Genomic DNA, 22,690 nt, shown 5'->3' on the forward strand with positions numbered 1-22,690 from the left:
TTTAATTATCATCTCTATGCAGATAAGTCTCTGATCTATATATCCAGCCCTAGTCTTTCCCCTGAGCTCTAATCTCCTATCATCAAATGGAGATCCCGTGGGTGGCATTTATCTTCCCTCATAAATTCACTCATTCCAATTGCACTATTTCTGCTAAGAGTACCACCAACTTTCCAGTCAGCCAGGTTCACCACATCAGTATTTTCCTCAACTCCTAACTCACCCTCATTTGACTCACACATATCTTCTAAGTTGTCAAATCCTGTCATTTCTATGTCCACAATATCTTTTACATTTCCTCTTTCTTTGTTCTCTTCACAGTGTCACTCTAGTTCAGGTAATCAATACCAGTCTTGTTCATTAAAATAGCTCCTAACTGGTATCCCTCGTGTGTGTGTGTGTGTGTGTGTGTGTGTGACAGACAATTTTGTTTTTTGTCTTTGAATCTACACACGCAGCATAAAGCCTGGCATATAGCTGTATTCATTCAATGCTTGTTAAACAGACTTATTACTTCTGGACCAGCATGTGTTATCATCAAAAACTTCACTGATTTTCAAGATACCTGGACTTATTCTAATTCTGATTTCCTCCTATTAATTCAAATAGCACAAAGTTGACAAATATTAAGAGCTGGAAAAAACTCTTGGAGACTATCTACTCTGACTTCATTTTAGAAAAGAAACTGAGGGGGCAGCTGGGTAGCTCAATGGATTGAGAGCCAGGCCTAGAGACCGGAGGTCCTAGGTTCAAATCTGACCTCAGACATTTCCCAGCTATGTGACCCTGGGCAAGTCACTTGACCCCCATTGCCTACCCTTACCACTCTTCTGCCTTGGAGCCAATAAGGTAAGGGTCTAAAAAAAAGAAAGAAAAAAAGAAAAGAAACTGAGATATATAATTCAACATTAATCCCTATAAGTATCTATCACCCAAATAATAGTTAAAATGGAAAGAAATTTTCTTTCACTTTACTGCAGATCAGTCCTCTTTCTGATCAACAGCTCAACTGTAGGTGGGCACTCACAATCACACCAGGGGGAAACAGGAGGTTCAGATTGGTTCATTCAGGAACCTCTAGCAATCTGTTCAATAGTTTATTTTGATGGAAATCTGAAAAACATAACCTGATATATTAGCAACCTCTTCCTTATTAAGTGTAAGACTTTCAAGAGAACTACTAAACTTCCTGTTTCCCTTCTCTTCCAAGATAACCGAAAGCAAATTTCTAGTATCTAGGTTTCACTACTAGTGACCAAAGGACAAGGAAAATCTCCATAAAAAAAAAAAAAAATCTAGACCATGGTCCTCAAGAGTAAGGCTGTACCTTTTATAGTAGTGTGTTCTAGAATACCATAAAAAATGACCCAAAAAATGACAAGAGATTTTTTTAAAACTGTGGACTTGTGTGAAATGATAAAGAACTACAAGGAAAATTTTATTCTGTGACTGTAACAACATAAATGAAAACAAGTTTGAAAGACATAACTCCTTTGATCACTGCAATGACCAACTGGCACTCCAGAAAACTGATTATTAATTGTGCTTCCCACCTTTTGGCAGAGAAATGATGGGCTGAAGATGCAGAGCAATAGATTATCAGACAGCCAGTACATTAATGTATTATGTGGCAATACTTATATATTACAAGAGAAGACTTTTAGGAGGAGATGGGAGAGTAATAATGATAGGAAAAAGAGTATCAATGAAAACTAAACATCCAGAGAGAAAAGACAGTACAGAAGGGGACTGGAGAATATTGGTATTCTCAATTAAATTTAATATATACTTTAAAAAAATCAAGTGGTATACAAAGAGATTCATAGTTTCTTTTTTGTTCTTTGCAAATGTAAGTATTCATGTTTGTTGGTGTCTATTAAGGTCATAACTAGAAAGAAAATCAATATTAAAAATAAGTTGTGCCTAAGTTGCTCCTGAAAGTCAATCCCATTATAAAGCAAAGAATCACTGCCTAATTGTATTCATAAATTCAGTATTTTCCTAGGTTGAATTACACCCACATGATTCCCAGTCAAAATATTGTCAAACTTATTGGAAGAAGAGAAAAAATTGCCCTTGGAAGTTATATGATTTATTTACAAGCTTGGTAGGGCAAAACTTCACAGAAAATACATCATAAGATCACAGGTATAAAGCTAAAAGGGACCTTGGGGGATGATCTACTCTACTACTTTCATGTTGGAGGGGAGGAAAAGAGGCCCAAGGAGGTCAATAACTTGAGAAAGGTCACATAATATCAAAGCTAGGATATGAACCCTGATCATAGATAGATAAGATCTAGAGCTAGATTAGACCTGAGGCACGCTAGTGTATTCTCCTCATTTTACAACTGAGTAAACTCTGACTCCAGATCTGTTATACTTTCTATCATTCCACATGCATCAGGATTTTATTTACAATACTCAGCACCTTTGTCAATGCCAACTTTCTGGCTTATGTCAATTCCTAAATAGAAACCACATAAAATGTACCAGCAATTTCAGAGAATGAGCACCGTGGGCCCAAGCAACCAGACAAATGTTAAATAAAACGTTGGTTACTGGTAGACTCACAGCTTAATTGCAGTTACTCCCTAGACACTGGGACTTTAGTTTAACCTGCAGCTTCCTTTCATTTTGCAAGCATCCCTAGGAAACCATTTAAGAATCTTCTTCCTTTTCTGCTAACCAATCCTTTTTGTTGTCATTTTATATAGTACCCCAGAGTGAGCCAAGAAAGAGAGGGCAAGAACTTGATACCAAGGCATTTTAATATTAAAGATTCTTAACCACACTCAAAGCCCTATAAAACTAGTAGATGGTGGCAATTAGGTAGCACAGAAGATAGAGCAGCACCAGGCTTGCAATCAGGAGGACATGGGTTCAAACCTGGCTTGAGACATTTCCTAGCTGTGTCCCTGGGTAAGCCTACTTGCCTAGCCCTTGCCATTATGTCTTAAGAGTTGTTGCTAAGGCAAAGATTAAAAAAAAAAAAAAAAAAAAAAAAAAGCTAGCAGATGAACTAATGAGTACCAGAAACACATTTCTGGTTCCACTCAAAGAGAAAAGAAAACAATAAAATACATCCCTGTAGTAAGTTTTTTTGAAAGATGATAATTAACTGATGACCAAAATATATAATTGATGACCACCAGAAGTAATGAGAAGATGAAGTATAAAGCCTGGATTTGGAAGCATAGGACCATGATACAAACCCTGATCTCCCTTCCTACTGCCTGTGTTGACTTGGAGCAGTCCCTTAATCTCTCTAGGTTCATTCTAAAATGAAGGCAGCTGGGCCTCTAAAAAATTCCAATCCCAGGTCCAGATCTACAATCCCATTAAGCCTCAAGGAAACCAGAGGCCTCCCAGCTCAAGAGAAGGGGGCCATCTAAAAGGAAACCTGTTGAGTGTGATTTCCTCACCCACAGAGCAATTCAGCTCCTCCTTCTTTAATATTATTCTGAGCCTTGCAATCAGCTGTCCTCAGATAAAGGCAGTAGGAGTTACTTCAATTCTCTAAGAACTGCTATAACCACCACCACCATCACCCCCCCAAAAAAAAACTTAGGGTGACTAAAGGGAGCAGCAGGACAAGCTTCACCTCAATTACAAAATATGACTAGTTTCAATTCTGGGATGAGCTCCAAGTCTATAACATGCAAGCTCTCAAGGGACTCTTTCCATAGATATGAAAATCTCACAACCTTTTCAGATATTAAACCCTCTGGTTTCATGCAGGTTGGCATTATAGCTACTTGCTATGGCTCTGTTTTTATTTTTTTCTACAAAATTCCTCTCTGAATACAACTCTTCAATGCCATTTTCAGTCATCTTTCTACATGCTCTTTTGCATGTCTACCAAGCTTATAAACTGAGAATATAACTTACCTTTTAGTTTTAAATAATGCAACCTGTCTGAACAGAAAGGTGGTTTTGTTCTCACTGAAAACTCTACTAGCAACTTTGTTAAAAAGGGAAAAAAAAATTTTTTTTGCCACTGTTAAGCATTTAGGATTTTCTTTCCCTTTCCATGCCTCAGCTTCATCCATAAAGAGGAGGATGCATAGAAATGTTGTGAGAGTAGTAAATTATATACTATGGGGAAAAGTATTCATATATCCTAATGATCACAGACTGGAAATGGCCCAAGAGTTAAATTATGATGTTTATCATAGAGATTTGTCTTGAGCTACAGACATTTAAAGGTTGCAAAGTTCTTGACATCCCATTTGGCCCTAAACACAATCCTGGGAGCTAAATGTTAGTGTCATGCCCATTTTACAGGAGTGACAAAGGCTCAATGACATGCCCAGAGCTTCAGCTATGTGTCTGACTTGGGATCTGAACCTGTAAGTCCAGCCCAATATACACTAACCATATACCTCTCAGGAAACTAGAGTCTTTAAAAATAAAAGTGTTTTGACTGTGTAGCCTACTGCCCAAAAGGGCAAGATGATCAATTGAACTGCAAAAAGCTTTTGATCATGCTTGTTATAAAATAAATGATCCCTATCCTTTAGGAGCTTACATTCTACTGAGGAGAGCAGGAGAGATAACTTGTAAACATGTAAGTGTATACATTATCATTTGAAGAAGGAACAAGTTATTAGGGAAGTTTAACCTCAAGAAAAGCAGGGACTCCAAGAGATAAAAAGAGGTTAAATTCCAGGAACGAAGGACAGACTATATAAAAGCACAGAGGGAAAAAGAAAAAGAATCAATCAATAAGCATTATTAAGTACCTACTATGTGCCCAGCCATATAACAAACTCTCCTTGCCCTCAAGGACCAGTAGGAGAAAAGAATATGCACCCATATACAATTTTTTTTTTGGGGGGGGGGGGACGACCAGACCTGTAATAAGTAGAGGGGTGGTCTGGTAAAGACTTTCACATATATATATAGACCAAAACCTTCTTTACGATTTTGCCTTAGAAAGTTGACTAGAACATTGGAGGTTAAGTGATATGCCCAGTCCCTCAGCTATGATGTGTCAGAGAACCCAGATATTCCTAACTTGAGTTCTCCATCCACTATGCCATTCAACCTAACAAAATATATACAACGGAAATACAAGGTAACTGCAGGGGAAAGGGTTAGAATCTGAAGAGACCAGGAAATGTTTCAAGGAGGGAGTACCTCAGCAGGGTCTGAACTAAGCTTTAAATGAAGGGAGGTAGCTATTCTAAATGGAAAAAAAGTACATTCCAGGCACAGGGGACAGACAGTTGCAAATGTATGCAAATGGGAGCCACCTTAGCTGCAATGTAAAATTTAAAAAGAGACATAATATGCTATAAGTCTGAAAAGTGGGCTATAAACAGAATCTACATTTTCAGCCATGAGCAGCACTGATCTCTTTTGCCTGACTAGACTTCTTATGGGAAGGGGAAAGGGAAGAATAATGTTGAGCTAAGAGATGGGGAAAAAAAAATTAGTAAAACATTAAAATACACCAAAACAAAAAAGTTCAAGAAGTACATATAGGGCAATCTTGTTATTACTGTTTAATATAGGCTTTAAAAAAAAAACTCTCTCAGTATTAATTCTAAGACAAACAGCAAGGACTAAGTAATCAGGGTTAAGTGACTTCAGGGTCACACAGCTAGAAATATCTTAAGGCCAAAATTTGAACCCAAGCTCTCCTGACTTTAGGCCTAGAGTTCTATCTACTATGCTACCTAGCTGCCACTAATATATGCTTTTAAAAAAAACAAACTGTAACAGTTTAGAGCAGCATTGTCGAAGTACTGGCACAAATGCCCAGCGGGGGAAGGGGGAGGGCGGGCACATGAACTTGGAAATCTTTGCCAACACTGGTAAAGGGCTTCATATACAACTATCTTTTTTTGTTCTCTGTATACTAAAATAATTGATTAATTTCATCATTAATAAACACACACAAAAAAGAAGATTGCAGCCAGAGTATAAGAAACTTTAAATGCCAATTTAAGGCACCTTTTTCCTAGAAATCACAAGGAGCTACTGAAGGTTTATAAGCAAGGAAATTATATAGTTGGATTCCTGCTTTATAAAATGAGATTATTTTGGCAGCTGTGTAGAGAATGGTGTGGAGGATAGATTGGAGAGAGAAGAGACTAGAAGTCAGGAGAGTTGGATCAGGAAGTTATTGCCATAATGCAGTAGAGAGGGGAAAGGGGCTTGAATGAAGGGACTGGTCATTTAAGTGATAAACTAGGAGTCAGGAAATCTGGTTTGAGGATTAGCTCCATCACTAATCAGAATATTTTAAACAAAACACTTAACTTTCCTAGACCTTGTTTCTCTATCTATGTAACAGGATCTCACTCACCTCTTCTTAGCCTCCCAGGAATGCTATGAAGAGAATATGCAAACATGAGTGCTTTGGGCATGAATGATGCTTTATAATTTCAGGGTACATAATCATCACCTCCCCCACTAAAAAACAATCTTCAGGTTTCCTACATGATAAGTATATCTAAACACTATCATATCCATAATGCAATAAACAACCAAATCCAAGATATAATCAGCCAGGCCACAAACATTTTATTAAAAAGTTGCTTTTTCACATAGCTTAAAAGAAAAGAAAAACTATACATTATAATTAGCTTTAAAAGCTTTGATTAGTAGTTAACACATAACTGTGCTGTCAAATAAAAAGCTTCTGTACCTGATGTTGACAACATCTCATGTCTGCTTGAATTTATGAACCTGCTGTATGCAAGGGTCATTTCTTATTTCATCTACCACTGAAATCAAGGATTACTCTGAAATCAATCATGTGAACCTGCAAGAATGAAAACTAGGCTGGCAACCAAGTTGAAATTTGACTATAAATCAACAAGCCATTAATGCTAAATCACACAAAAAGATCAAAGGGTGGCTTGGGGCAATTGAGGGGAATATACAAATGATTTACTCTGGACTTTTGTCCAAGACACTCAGTTTTCTTCCTTTACCAATTATAGCCACAGCCTCAAAGGAGAAACCAAATTATCTTATGTTAGTACCATCCAAAGGTACTAAAATAAGCAAATGAAGATGATCAGGATTTGAGGGGATGGTAGGAGAGCCCATCAATCATACAAGAGGTGATTTATATCCAATGAAGCACATAGTTAAAGGCCTCAAGAAATGCTAGCTGTGTGTATAGCTCTAAAGACACACTCGGTCATCTACTTAAGAATCAGGAAGAAGAATAGCATCTCTGAATTATGGACACAGCCCAACTACCTATGTCCTATAATATTTAATTCCCACAACTTTGAAGAACTAAGAGAAAAAAAGGGAAAAGAGAAAGCCATGGACAGTTTCTGCCAACCTTAAAAAAAAGACAGATCGGGGATACCTAGATAGTGGATAAAGAGCTAAACCTGGAGATGGAAGGTCCTGGGTTCAAAATGTGGCCTCAGATACTTCCTATCTGTATGACACTGGGAAAGTCACTTAACCCCAACTGCCTACCTTCTATCACTCTTCTATCTTGGAACCAATACTTATTATCAATTCTAAGACAGAAGATAAGAGTTTAAAAAAAAAAAAGATGGGACCTTAAAGTTCTTCTAATTCAAAAACATCAAGTGATTGAATTGAGTGAGTAGACTTATTTGTGACTAAAACCAAAGTCTTCTGGCTTCTGGTCCAATCTTCTTTCCATCATACCACATGGTAAATTTTATTTTAATTTCCAATCCTCAGATTCTCCAAGTCAGAAACAAGCTCTTTTACTCCACAAACAATTTTTCAAGTCTTTATATTGGCCAGACCTATGGAGAGTCCAGAACTAAAACTTTACCACAGCATATTTTTCCATCCATCTGGCCCTTATATCATGGGGAATAATAAACAGGTTAAAACTTAGCTCCACTGCATGTGCTATAATGTTTATTATGCTTCTATCGATGGAGATGGGAAGATGAAACAGCCCAATATAATGGGGAAAAATACTAGACCAGGAGCAAAAGGACCTGGGTTCAAATCCCAGCTCTGCTCCTTTATTGCATATTTGACCTTGAGCAAGTCCCTTTACCACTCAGTCTCCATTTTCTCATCTATAAAATGAGGAGACTGAACTAAATGGTACCAAAGGTCCCTTCTACTTCTAAATATATGATCCAATGACTTTACAATCAGGACTCTAAGGTCTTCCACTATCTAATGAGCTAATGGACCAATGTACCAGTTCACAGGTCAGGCTGATTACTATCAATATGACAACTGACATCTTTTATGGAGCATTTTACAGATTATTTCATTTGATCCCTACCACCTTTGAGATAGTCCTCAGATAATTATTCTCGTTTTACAGATGAGATAAAACTGATGCTTGGAGATTAAACAACTTGCCTTTGATTATACAGTTAGTAAATACGAAAGATAGGATTTGAAACCAAGCTTTCAAACATCAATCCCTCCTTCTTGTGTCTCTCAAAGCGTGGCACAGGGAACCCTAGAAGTCCCCAAAATCCTTTCAGGAGTTCTGTGAGGTCAAAACTATTTTCATAATAATACTAAGACACTTTAATCTTTAATGTAATAAGTATCAATATGACCCACATAGACTCTTTGGATAGGTCTTCAATCCTTTTTAAGAGTGCAATGGGGTCCTGAGTCCAAAAAGTTTCAGAACCAAACCCTAGAAGAACTTTCACCTTGGGGACTCTACTCTCCTTTTTTGTCTCTCCCAGACCACTATTTCAGGACAGCCCCAACCACCACGCTTCATTTCATTTTCTCCTCTCCAATCATCTCCTCCATGTTATCACCAACTGCTTAGCTGGATGATTTTTAGATGAATATAACCTTCCTCTCTTTCTATCCACCTCACCCCAGACTCCCTTCCTCATCCTCACCAACTTTCAGTGCTGGAATTACAACCATTATCAAAGTAACTCTGCTAGTGATCCTGAATAAAATGGGTCCCTCTATTGGGAACAACTAGTAGCACAGTGGATAGAGCACAAGGTCTGAGGTCAAAAGGACCTGGGTTGGTTCACTCTTTTAGCTATGTGACCCTGGGCAAATCACTTAGCCCCATTTGCCCTTCTGTCTGAAGAGTTGTTACTAAGACAGAAAGTAAGGGTTTATAAATAAATAATGGCACCACTCACCATCCCTATAACTTTTGGACCAAAGTTTCTCTGCCTAGCTATCTCCACCACTAAAATATAAGCTTCTAGAGGGCAATATCTGTCTTTACTTTGTATCCTTTACACTGGCTCCCAATAGTTACTTATATTAATTTATAGTAAAATAGTTTAATACTTCATTCCTGATTCCAAATCTGATACTTTATCCACTAATTCTTTAGTAGGAAGATGAATTTAATTCAAACTAATTTATATTTGTTTAGTAAAAATGTCACTCTAGATCTCATTCAGATATGAACTTTCCCTCTATCTCCCCCCTCCAAATATACACATACCCAAGTACATGGTGACTGTGCCATTTTCAGAACATGTAGTGACAGCCCCTGGGGAGGGGTGGGCAAAATAAGATGGGATACTTATGTGCCTCACATTGACTCCGCTGAAATTGACTTTAATGGGTATACAGCATCTATCAAAATTCAATAGCTAGAAAAACCTCAACCCTCAGGAACACGTTCCAATCTATAAATACCAAAAATGAACTGAGATTATTTTGAATCTTCCATTTGTCTAAATTTTGAAAGTGGCAAAATTCAAACAGTAAACCAAAACCAACTTCTTTCCTAAGTGTGACCAAATATCACAATCAGAGATAGTCACTGATATTAGCTCCTTTCAAGAATACAATTTCTTTCACCTTTTCTTCTTAATGTTACCCCATACATACTCCCTTTTGTCAACTCCAGATGCCATCTTTCATTTATTAAGAGATGGTCAATTCTATTCTTTGCATTGCCTCCTCACCTGAGTGGATTTATGCAATGGAATGACCAGAGGGAGCTAAAAGGAACTGAATTGCTTGTTGGCAGCCCTCTTAAAATAGATGACAGACAAGACTGAAACATTTGCTTAAACTAAAAGTTTAGATTACCTATGGATTTTGGTTCCTTCCCTCACAAATAATCTTAATTTAACTTTATATATCCCTTTCTATTCTTCTAGAAGTGTTCTCTGAGAAGTTTACAGTTAAGTTTATGGTCAAGACCTGTTCCAAATATATAGAATATGCTGATCTAAATAGGCAAATGCATATTAAAATGGAAGGGTTTACCAAGATAATCTCTAAGGTTCTTTTTCAGTTCTGACATTCAAGGAATCTATCATTCTACCTTTCCAGGCTTACTACACATTACTCCTCTCAAATGCTTTTAAGTCTGGCCACATTGGGCTTCACACGCAATGCTGTATCTCCTACACTATGTCTTTGCATTCTTCATTCCTTGAAGGCCCTCTTTTCTTACCTCCACTTTTTTGAATCTCTAGCCTCCTTCAAAGCTCAGTTCAAATTCCTACATGCAGTCTTTTTTATACATCCTCAGTTGTTAGTGCCTCTCCCCTCACATTAGCTTGTATTGCACTTACTTTGTATATACTTATCTATATACATGTTTTTTTCAGTAAACCTGAAGCCCTCTAACCACAAAGTTCATTTCATTTAATATCTTTGTATCCAAAGAGCCTGGTGCTTAAAAAATGTTTTCTGATTGGTTTTCTTCTTCAGGGATTAGAGGACATAGTTGTTCCTTTTTTTAAAAGCTTAATCTCATATCTAATATCTAGCAAATAGTCATTAATATATCAATACACAAATAGCATGACCCTGGAATTCTTAAGCTATTTTGGTATTCAATAAGATTGTGATGAACTTGCCAATGCTGTCATGATACATTCTGACAACTGACCATATAATACTTGATTCAGTATGAGACCTAGGGTAATATGGGTAATGACATTCAAGGAAATAGCCTCTCTTACCTAAGATCTGAGAAAAGTGCTGGCATCAATATTCCTCCTTCCCCTATGAAATATTAATTAGTAATACACATGTAGCTCAGAGCAAACATATTGAACAGTCCTGCACTTGATACTTTCCCCTCCCTCACCTAGAAACTTTATTAGCAATTTATTTTATTTACCCTACTAGGTTATAAACTCCCTGCCAAGGAAAAAAGGGCTTGTCCTATAGTATCTACCAAAAAGAATCCAGCTTGTATGCCTTAGAACGTACTCAACCACTTCCTTAACACTAAAAGGAGACATGGATTGATTCAATTTTATATGACCTAGAGCCAAAAGACCTATAAACAATCTTTATTTCCTTACCATGGAATATCAATAGTCAACTCCAATAAAAGTAAAATGATATCACCAGCTCCTCACTCTGATCATAAGATCAAAAATAGCTTATTCATAGCCTCAAGAAGTGGATAAGCTTTCTTCTGAGTCAATTCTTGATTATATGCACTAATGGAGCTGAACACTAGGCTAAGACATTATAAAACCTAAGATCCAGATCACTAAGGATTGGATTTGGAATGTTTTCATATTTTCATATGATTTTCCCTTCCCATAAATGGAAATAAATGGCATTACCTCCTGAAGTAACATAAAACACTTGCCTACAGACCTAGCTCATTCCTAAAAGGTTGCAGGTAAATACTTTCTCTAGGGGCAGAAGTTGTTAAATGTTCCTCATTTTAAAATACCTTTTTCTCCATTTCCTGATGGTCTAGAATGAACAAATGGCAATGAAGGGTTTAATTAAGCAAAACAGTTACAAAGCCAGCAAGATCAGCCAAAATGGGCCTATCTTCCACTGGTAGAAAGTTTGAAAAGGTAATGCCGACATAATACTATGCCAACATCTTTCTCATAGGCATCTTAAAGCATTTAAATATTCCCTTAAACACACTCCTACACACCAAAGACCCCAAGTTCGAAAACCACAAATAAGGGTAACTTCATTACTATTCTAGATGCTTGCAAAACCCCAGCTGCTGTTTCTCTCTACAAATCTAATTCTAATAAAGGAAAAAACTCAAAAGTATCTTAAAAGATACTTCCTCGGGGGGCAGCTGGGTAGCTCAGTGGATTGAGAGCCAGGCCTAGAGACGGGAGGTCCTGGGTTCAAATCTGACCTCAGACACTTCCCAGCTGTGTGACCTTGGGCAAGTCACTTGACCCCCAATGCCTAGCCCTTACCACTCTTCTGCCTTGGAGCCAATACACAGTATTGACTCCAAGACAGAAGGTAAGGGTTTAAAAAAAAATAAATAAATAAGATACTTCCTCGATGGCTATTAGGGAGGGGAAATCCAAAATAACTTCCCCCCAAATTCATCTGCACATGACAATGTGAAGAACTAATAAATGAACCCCAGAGGCCCTTCCAAGTTCATTGAACCATGAGTTTCAGCTACCAGAGCTATAGGGGCTTTATGGGGTTACTCATATCTTTCTCCTCTACTATTCTGGGGAGGAAGTAAAATGTGAAAAGTCTAAAATGTGATTAGCAGAATCTACAGGAACACCAACAATCTGCAAACCTGCACAATAAATGGCCCCTGCATAACAGATATGTGTTTTATTTATAACTTTGAGGAAGGCGACTTCCCCTGATGCCACACATTCCCCATGGTCTACTTGGGCACATCCCTCTTCTCAAGTGCTAGGTCTCTCACTCTAATACACATTGCAGGTATAGAAAATATCTCTTCAAATCTTCTTAAATGACCACAGAAATCATGAAGAAGGTATTCTCTCAATAAAGAAATCTGAATCAGAACTGTCTTACTAAGGTATGTCAAATGTCATGCGTCATGAACCGTGTCGGTATAAAAGAGGGGGGAAAAAATAGCCCACAGCCAGCTTAAATTGTTAACTTTACTAGGAAGCTCTGGGCCTCAAAGAATAGGGTGCCCAAAGACTGGCTGGATGAAACATTTCATAAGAATATGCAACTGACTACATGCAACTGTGTAGCCTTAGAACTGAAACTTCAGAACCTTCTGATTTGCCACCCCTTGTACCTTGTAAGCCTTTTGGTGGATTAAAGGTTTCAGTTCCATGTCACCTCAGTTACTGTTTCAATGGATAGAGAGCACCCCTGCTCCCTTAATTGTTGATGGAGATTCCCCCCCATTCCCTAGATAAGAAAATACACCTAACTCTAGATCAATAGTAATAACGCAACTGACTTGGAAAAAACTGGTATATTACTTAGAAGACAGTATAAATTGGACATTTCTTCCACCTGTTAATTAAATTAATTTTTGCCTCATTAAGGAATCCTTTTCCTTCAAGAAGCAGCTCAAGCACCACCTACTATGTGAAGACTTTCCTGATCCTCCCAACTGCTGGTGCCCTCTCTCTCACAATGCCTTCTAACCACTGAGTATTTACTTCTACTTATTCTCTCTATAGTTATATAATCCCCACAGTTCCCTCACACTCCTAGTGGACAGGGATGGTTTCTTTCTTGGCATTTTGATGCCTGGAAACTGGCAAAGTGCCCAGCACATAGTAGGTATTTAGTACATGCTTGCTGATTGGTTTGACCAACTACTGGGTCAAACAAATTTGGAAGCATTAAGAGTTTACATTCATAAAGGCCTTCTTTGTGGTTTGAAATACATCATCTATTATGAATGCTGATTACATGTCACAACTAGGTGGCACAATGGATAGTGTTGCACTGTGGCATTAGGAAGCCCTGAGCTCAAATCCTTACTCAAATATTAGATGTGTTCTCTCAGCCTCAGTTTCCTCATCTATAAAATTGGGATATTAACAGTTTTTCAAATTGAGTTAACATATGTAAATACAACTAGAGTTGTTTTTCAAATGAGTTAACATATGCAAATCAGAGCTTTGCGAACCTAACAGTAATCTATAAATACTAGTTGGTATTATATTACTAAGGATAAAAATCAATTAACCATTTTAAAAAGCTCTTACCTTTTGTCTTAGAATTGATACAAAAGCATCTCTCCTAAGGCAGAAGAGCAGTAAAGGTTAAGCAATATTAAGTAACTTGCCTACAAAACGTCTGAGGCCAAATTTGAAACCAGGACACCCCATCTCCAGGTCTGGCACTTTATCCACCAAGTTATCCAGCTGCCCTGAGCAACCATTTATTAAGCACCTACTGTGTGCCAGGCACTGTGTTAGAGGCAAAAACAAAAATTAAATAGACTCTGCCCGTGTGGATGTCCTAAAGCAGAAATAACAGGTATAAACATAATTATATATAAAATAAACACAAAGTAATTAAGGGAAAGCGCTAGCACTTGGGTGGCAGAACAAGGAAAATAGCCTAATGGTATAGTGTAGTATGATAAATGCTTGAGACAAGGAATACTTTTGGTATAATTTCATCTTGGGACAGCAACGGTCATTTGTCTGTGCTTCTACTGACAGTAGGCTGACTCAGAATGGCTGACCTTGACCAGATGAACCCGGATTGGGCTGGTTTCCCCATCTTTAGTTCTCTGTCAGTGGAGTGCTGGATCTCTTGCATGTTGTTTCATTGCTCTTTTATTCTGTAGTTTTTAAGAACGGATATTACTCCAAGAAAACCTACAAAAGTCAGTGCTCTTAAAGAGCTCACTTCAATGACTATGAGAAATATTGCAGCAGCCCTTGGTGTCAGGGAATCAAGAGTTTCAAGGATCATTCAAGCCCATAATGAAACAAGTTCAGTCCCACCAAAGCACAAAAGTGCTCTTCAAAGTGCAGCTGAAAATAAAAAAATTATACCAAGAAGTGGCACAGGATTCCTATAAAACAGCCTAATTAATGCTCAGAAAACAATCAAAGACCTTCAAAGGGACTTGGCAGGTGGGAGAGAGGTTGGGTATTACTGATTTCTCTACAGTGACTATACTTTTTTCAAAACCCTTTCCCTTCTATCTCAGTATCAATTCTAAACAGAAGAGCAGCAAGGATTAGGCACTCAGGATTAAGTGACTTGCCCAGGGACATACAACTGAGGCCACATTTGAACCTAGATCCTCCCAGACTCCAGGCCTAGTATACTATCCACTCACTATGCTACCTAGCTGCCAGAGGTGTAGACTTCTTGAAATTGTGGAGAACAGCAAGAAAATTAGCAAAAAAAAACTAAGAGGTTATGAAGAAAAAATGCTTGTGATGGACAAAACAATACAAGGACTAGAGCACCAAAGAATGGAAAAAGGTTGATGTTACTAATAACTAACATTTCCTATCAAGGCTACTCCAAAGCTATACTATTATCACTAAGAATCCAATCTAGAAGACTCAACAACATCATCAGATTATAAAATATGAACCCTCTGAAAATTATTTAGGTTTTAGTGTTTTTTTTAACTTTCATTGGGCCTGGAAGTCTTGTCCCCATTGAAAGAAGGATGAACTTTGATAAATATACTGAAATACTGAAGGCTGGAACTGTTGGTATTCATAAATGGAAATGGAATACAGCAACGCAGACTTAACACTAAGAGATAGAGATAAAGGTGTTTCTATAGAATGGGAACTCACCTGTTTTAAACCCTAAGGAAAAACTATGGACTATATAATTAAGGAAAGACTTGAAAAAATAGACTCAAATATATGTTTAATATCCAATGTAATAAGTTTAATTTCAGGATGAAGAATTAAAGACTGTCCAAATCTTGTGAATATACTGCCAAATAGTATATATAGAGAGAGAGTGACTGTAGCAAAAGGATAGATTGTACATTTTAAAAGGTTTTTTTAATATGTAGGAAAGTATAAGGTTTATCATACAAACAAAAAAAAACTAATTATTTTATTTGTCCCAAGCAATTCCCATGCTAGGAGATAGGCTTTAAGTTGAGATTTAAAGGAAAGTAGGGAATCTAAGAGGCAGAGGTGAGGAAGGAATATGTATTTCAGGGATGAGGAAACAGCTTGTATAAGGCATGGATAAGAATGTGTAAGGAACAGGTAAGAAAGCGAGTACATGAAATGGTGTATATATATATATATATATATATATGTATAATTAGACTGGAAAGGTAAATTCAGGATAGATTGTAAATGGTTTTAACATAAGATTTCTAAATCTGATATCAAATTTAAAGCAGCCATAAGACTTTAAATAACCAATTAGAATACACCAAGAGTTTCAGAATAAATCTCTTATAGCATGTAATATGTGACATATTCTGAAAGATCAGACCACTGCATTCAAGCTTTAATACAGCAAAATTTTAGATATTAGTGATCATTTATATATATATATATATATATGTCAATGTCCCAAGTTATTACAGTTAACAAAAATCCCCAGGCAATCCTTCCTCTAGGCAATGAAAAGTCACTTCGATTTTCAGTCAAAAAGTTAAGAGCCCCTAGGGCCAATGTAAAGGATTCAGATATGAATCAGTCACCTTGAAGTCATGGACAAAGGTGTGATAGTGTTTGTCCTTTACAAGACATTCTACCCCAATGCCTAATTTAAACTGTGCCCACGAAATCTATACTTCCCCCCTTTTGCTTTGGGTACAACATGGAGAAAAATAATGTAATGTGCCCAATGTACATACCCAGGAAAGGTACCTTCATCTTTAAAGAAAGAAAAAATATAAAGTACTAAATAAAGCATGACATACTGTCGCTTAGACAAATATATATTGAGATACCATAAAGATACCATAAAGTTTATTGTTCCCTGAATGCAGGTTCATGGCAGAACATTGACATCTCAGTGTTGAGATCATTCAGAAGTCATCTAATTCAACCTGTACCTAACCAGAAATCCCTTCATAACATCTCTAAAGAGTGGCCTTCTGGTCTTTACCTGAAGGCCTCCATTGGAGGGGAATTCACTCTCTCCTGAGACAGTCCATTCCCCTCTTGGGTAATTCTAACAGTTAATAAATTTTTCCTTATGCCAAGCCTTAATCTGCCTCTCTGTACATTGTTCTTGGCCTCTGTGACCAAACAGAACAATGCTAATCCCTTATGTACTATGGTAGTGAATATAATCATCATTTTATACTAAATCTAAACCTTGCCTCCCCAGATGAACTAGAAGCTCAATGAGGACAAGAAATTTTACCTAGCACCTTTTTACCTCCCAAAGACCATTAAACACAAGTGGGATTCAGTAAGTCTTATGTGACTGCCATGTCCTAAAGGCTTTTAGTGTGACTGAGGGCTACCAACTGCTCCTCCCTTTCCCTGTAGTCACTTCATCTGTACCCATGTCTCCAAGAACCCAGCCTGAGTTGAAACCATGTCCTAAAAACTCCATAACAGGAGAATCTATACTGTCTCTCTAGGAGGTAGCTGGCAAATTTGTTGGAAGACAAGAAATCTTTTCAAAGTATAGGGATACAACATTACAGATTTAGTGTCTTTTATCTTTTCATATAAGAAAAAAGTTACAATGTCAATTCTCTTTGAGGGCAAGTTTTTGTTTAGACTTAACAGCATTCAACAATTCATTGAAAAAATAAGCTTCTTAGAAAAGGAGACGTGAACACAAGGGCTATGAGTTAATGGGGGAAAAAAAGCATCTGTCAAGATACAGAGACAAAAGTCACTGAGCAAATATTCCAAGACGCAGCATTCCCACCATTATATTGAGGCAGACTTGGCCTATCATCCTTACCTTGCTAACATTGAGAGAAGCTAGGGGAGGAGGGGTTTCTGTGCGGTCATTAATTATTTCAATTTCCGAGACAAACTGTAGATTTATAAGCAGGATGTCTGCATGGTTAGGCTTTCCACTGGAAGAGGGACATTCTAGAAAGAATAAAGTTAAGGAAAACAAGCAGGCAAAGGTATCAACAAATCCTAAAGGGTCTGGAAAACATGATTCAAGTAAAGTTCAGGGAAAATGCATGCCAAAAACAAGTAGTGAGGAGGCCTCACAAGAAACACAGTAAAGGAATAAGGAATTCCAAAATCTCATTCTTCCCCTGCTTCACCCCAGAAACCAAAGGATTTCAGGTTCTACAAATAGGATCAAATTGAGGATGTCTGAGGTATTTTCATCTTTTCTCCCCTGCTAGTTTTAGGCACAGAAACTCAATGTAATTTTTAGGTAACAAGAGCACTAATCTGTCTTTAAACCATGTCATCAGGGGGCAGCTGGGTAGCTCAGTGGATTGAGAGCCAGGCCTAGAGACAGGAGGTCCTAGGTTCAAATCTGGCCTCAGCCACTTCCCAGCTGTGTGACCCTGGGCAAGTCACTTGACCCCCATTGCCTACCCCTACCACTCTTCTGTCTTGGAGCCAATACACAACTCCAAGGAAGGTAAGCCCCCCCCCCAAATTAAATAAACAAACAAAAAAATAAGTAAATAAATGAAATAAGACTATGTCATCACACCTTACATCTGCTATTCTAATATAATTTCTAACATAATAATCCTTGTATTTATAATTTTACAAGTTACTTATCATTTTATTTCATCATCAAGCTTTTTGAGATTTAATAAAAAGGAGGTATTACCTCCACTTTTTAACTGAGGAAACTTGAATGAAAAGGAGATATCTTCACCTTGCAGATGAGCAATTGGCCTGTCCAAGATATCTGCCAGTTCATTCATTCACTTAAATAGAATTCATTTGGAATCTTTTGCATATATTCCATTAAATGCAATGGAAATAAAAGAAAAAGGCACTTACAGCAGTTAGAGGTATACTTGAGATTAGAGATACTACTATCAGTCAGACTCCAATCCCAGGACTAAATTGCTAATTTTATAGGTCCCATTCTACTGATGACAGCATCTTATCTAGAAAAAGTGACTGAATTACTGGAAATAGTCTCAAAAATCACCTTCCTATGCTACAATTGTGGTGGGGGGGGGGGGGATGATTACATGAATTATTTGAAATTTAAATGTTTGCCACTCCAAATCAGCAGGCTTAATTAGACTCCATATGCACTTTCATTCTGGAAGATATCAAAAAAGGATCAAGAAAACACTTGTAGAAGGAACTGCTTGTAAGAAAAAATAAAATTCATATATCTTAAACAAATTAGACATTTAAAGATGAATGGATGGCATGGTGGGTATTGTGTTAAGCTTATACAGCCTCAAGTCAGTCAATAGCTACGTATGAACAAGTTATTTAAATTTCTCTAGCCTCAGTTTTTTCAGCTGTGAAATGCAGCTAACAGGACTCCCTCACAAAGCTGTTGAGAGGATCCAATGAGATGTTTGTGAAGCTCTTAACAAACTTCAAATCGTTATGTAAGTGTTAGCTATTATTCCCACCCCACAGAGGTTCTTTCCCAACTAAATAGCTCAGCACCCCTCCCCCAGAACAAAACTTTGTTATTCTCTGCCTGGGATACTCAATGAGTACACTCTCAAATTAGCAGTTTTCTGGCTAATATACCAGCCTCCAACAAACCCTCCAAGAAGGAGCACACACTATAGTAAATGAAGCCTCTTTCCATATGTCAGTTATAAACTTCATTCTCAAGGTATACTTCCCTCAATGAGAAAACCAACCATGACCCCTAGTTTCATTTTCTGTGCCCATGCCTCCTTCCTAGGGCTAAAACACATACACTACACACACACACACATTCTCACTCTCACTCACACACATACACACTCACTCTCTCTCTCTCCCTCCCCCCCAAATTCAGTAGCTTCTTCCCTCTATCCTACACACACCCCTCCCCCACGTGACCACGGCCCCCCCATTCATATGGGGTCCGCAGACCCTACCTTACAGGCCCTCCCTTCCTTCCACTAGCCCTTTCCTCAAACAGTGCTCCCTCCCCCAGGGGATTCAGCCAGAACAGCCACCCGCGTGTCGAACCCCCTCCGCCCACCTCCCCAGCCTGCCTTCCTCCAGGCCCGGCTCCCGCGAAAGAACTGGGACCCCAATGGGGAGAGGAAGGGGGCGGCAGCAAGAGGGGGGAAAAGGAACTAGGGTTGACCACGCGCATGCGTCCTTAGCGCCGCGGTCGCCGGTCGCCCCTTAGGCCCCGGACCCGGCCCGGCCCGGCCCGGCCCCAGCCGCCGCCTCCCCCCCACCCGTGCCAGCCCAGCCTAGAGTCCAAGCCACCCCTCGATGAGAAGGATACTGAGCGCCAGCATCTTGGACTGGTAGTCAAAGGCTACCACCTCGCCCTGCAGCCGCTGCTCTTGGCACGTTCGGCATGAAACCTGGCTCCCAACGCTGAAGTACTCGCCCGGAGGAGCCGCCATCTTGGGAGAGCAGCGGCGGGCGGCGGGGCAGCGGCGAGGCCGGCCCCCTCAGTGCGCCGGCACGCACGCGCGACGCGATGGCGTAAGCATGCCGGGGGCGGGGCCTCAGGACAAACTAGGAGGGCGGGGCTGCGAGGCGCCGGGGTAAGAGAGAATGGGAAAGGGAGAAGGAGGAAACAAGAAGGAGGCCACCAGGTTGGGTCTGGGAGCCAGGGATCAAAACCCAGACCCAAGAGAAATGAGAAGGTGCAAACCCAGGATTGGGGTCCTGCTCTAAGTTAAACCCAACCCCTCTCTACTGAGTTGACGGTCATCCATTTTTCCAGCCCTCCTTCACTTTAACACAACTTGCCTAAATTTAAACTAGATCCTCCAGCTCAATTCAGCTTTGTTTTGCGTTTTGGGGCGGGGCGGGGAAGACGAGGGGGAATACCCTAAATAAATCTCAATCTGAGACAGAGTTGTGTTTAAACTTTCCCCCAAATACACTGTAAATGAAAGAGGAAAAATTTAGGCCCAGGGATAAGGAACAAACGAAAGCTGCAAAAATCTAGATAATCCAATTAAATGAATAAGCTCCTTGAGAACAGGAACTTTAATTTCTTTGATCTTTAGGACTAGGGCCTAGAATTTTGTACTTAGTTGGCACTTAGTAAATCTTTATTTCATAAATGTATTTAGTTAGAACATAATTGAATCAATTGTAAATTGATTCAGAAAGGAAATTGAATCACTCAAAGTGAATTGAATCAAGACCCTGAGGACTGTCATTTCCTATCACTTCCTACAAATTTGTGACATTTGGCCTCTCCAATAGCCTGAAACTCCTGTCTCAAGTCAATCTGCTTCTAGGCCAAAAACCAAGTGATCTGGTCTAGGTTAAAGGGAATTTTACAAACTTTAACCCTGAATCTCTGATAAACTTGTTTGGATCAGTCAATACAGAGGAAGGCAGGAAAAGGACATGATCCAGCCCTAGATATGGAAAAAGGAGGAAAAAACATAGTTCTTGCCAAGCAAGGGGCACAATCTCCCTGCCTTTTGCAGCCCCTTAGCAAAATTAAAATAGTGGTACTACCTGATTTAAATCATCTTTTGCAGTCTTTTCATGTATATTACTTCATTTTATCCTCACATCCTGGAAGAAGGTAAATTTAAGAAGTTATAAGAAATTAATGTACCATATCTACCCATGAAACACCAGATAACCTCATCATGCCCATGTCAACATACCTGCATTCCAGCCACCCTTAACACCTTTTCCACTATATAAATTAGCTGTTTTATCATTTCTAAATTACCTTTTATCACTTCACTATATAAATTAGCTATCTTTATCATTTCATTATACAAATTTGCTGTTTCTTCATCGAATAGAGTTCACTTTTCCATGCTCATTTCTTCTTTTCCTCTCAACAAATCTAATCAAGGATAAAAAAAAATCTGGTTAGAAATGGCTTTAGGGGGTTATCCTAACCCTCCCCCAAGACCCCAATGCCCTGTGGCCTAGACCTCATCAAAACAAGTGATAATCTAAGGTTTCTATAGATACCTTTCCCAAATCACTTCAAATCCTAGTAAGCTATTGATCTCAGGGGTGAGCATTGACCAAGAATTCACTCTAGCTTTCACCCACACATATTTACATGTAAAAACAACACTTAAATTTCCTGGATTACCTGGTTGCCTTTGGGGGACAGAGATTTTGGAGTTTTAAAAAATAAACTTTCCCACCTCCTTCCCCAAAGCCTGCCCCTAATCCCCCCACCCCCGCAAGTAAGTCAAAACTAGGGAATTGATGCCAACAAATCTTCTGAAGTGAGAATTCAATGTCTCTCATGTGCTGCAGTGTGAGGACGTCCTTTGAAGGTACATATAGCAACATCTTCTTATAGAATTAACAATTTAGCAACTCGAGAGGAGGATTTGAAGGGAATGCCTACAACAAGGTTAAAAAGAATGGTGACATTTGTTTGTCAAATGCTATCCTCAGGAGAGATGAGTGTTTCTGTGTGAATGTAAATGCTGTCCCCTTTCAGAATACACCCGAGATCCTATGGCTATGTCCTTGAACTTCCCTGTCCCTAAGCCCTGAAAAAACACGGCTCCTTCTATCTCATAGATACTGATATTGAGAGGGTAAGTAGCAGAATAGAATCCCGGTTTGGAGAAGTAGCTATCAGTCTCCATAACCACCAAGTTTCAAAGCCCGCCCTCTGTTACCCTCTGACCCTAGATCGCAGAGGTAGCTACCGCCCCACGTCCGCTGCGGACCGGACGCAAACTGGGGACACGTGGGTCTAGGGGAAAACGCCCTCGCGATAGGTTTGTCCCCTACCCTGACCCGTATAAGGAAGACTCGACGAGAGATAAGCCGCGGAGGTGGGGGAAAAACGGTACCTGGGGGGCAAAGTTCGAGCTCGTGGACTTGGGGGAGGGGGTAGAATGGAACCGAAATGGTGGAAAGAAGGGGCACAGGGGCGGGGCCTGGGGAGCGCGCGCGTGGCTTGGAGGCGGAGTTTGGGGTGCTCTGGAAACCGAGAGGCGGGGTGAGAGGGCCCTCCGGGCAAAACTTGGGCGGGTT

The 22,690-nt window shown here is 39.1% G+C and overlaps 1 protein-coding gene across 2 annotated transcripts in view; it reads right to left on the reverse strand.

Annotated features, from left to right (window-relative positions):
• LSM12 (LSM12 homolog) overlaps positions 1-20,125 on the reverse strand; it is a 28,552-nt gene extending 8,427 nt beyond the window's left edge. Inside the window, exons 1-2 of one of the 2 annotated variants that reach the window (XM_044671858.1) lie at positions 19,983-20,125; positions 17,541-17,674 (exon numbers count right to left, since the gene is read on the reverse strand). In XM_044671858.1, the coding sequence (XP_044527793.1) occupies positions 17,541-17,674; positions 19,983-20,106 (258 nt within the window). In that variant the 5' untranslated portion in view covers positions 20,107-20,125. The remainder of the gene's footprint in view (positions 1-17,540; positions 17,675-19,982) is intronic. The other variant, XM_044671859.1, reaches the window with a different exon arrangement.
• Between the last annotated feature and the right edge of the window lie 2,565 nt (positions 20,126-22,690).

Source organism: Gracilinanus agilis, chromosome 4 (assembly GCF_016433145.1).
Source record: "Gracilinanus agilis isolate LMUSP501 chromosome 4, AgileGrace, whole genome shotgun sequence".
In the NCBI taxonomy this organism is placed as follows: Eukaryota; Metazoa; Chordata; class Mammalia; order Didelphimorphia; family Didelphidae; genus Gracilinanus; species Gracilinanus agilis.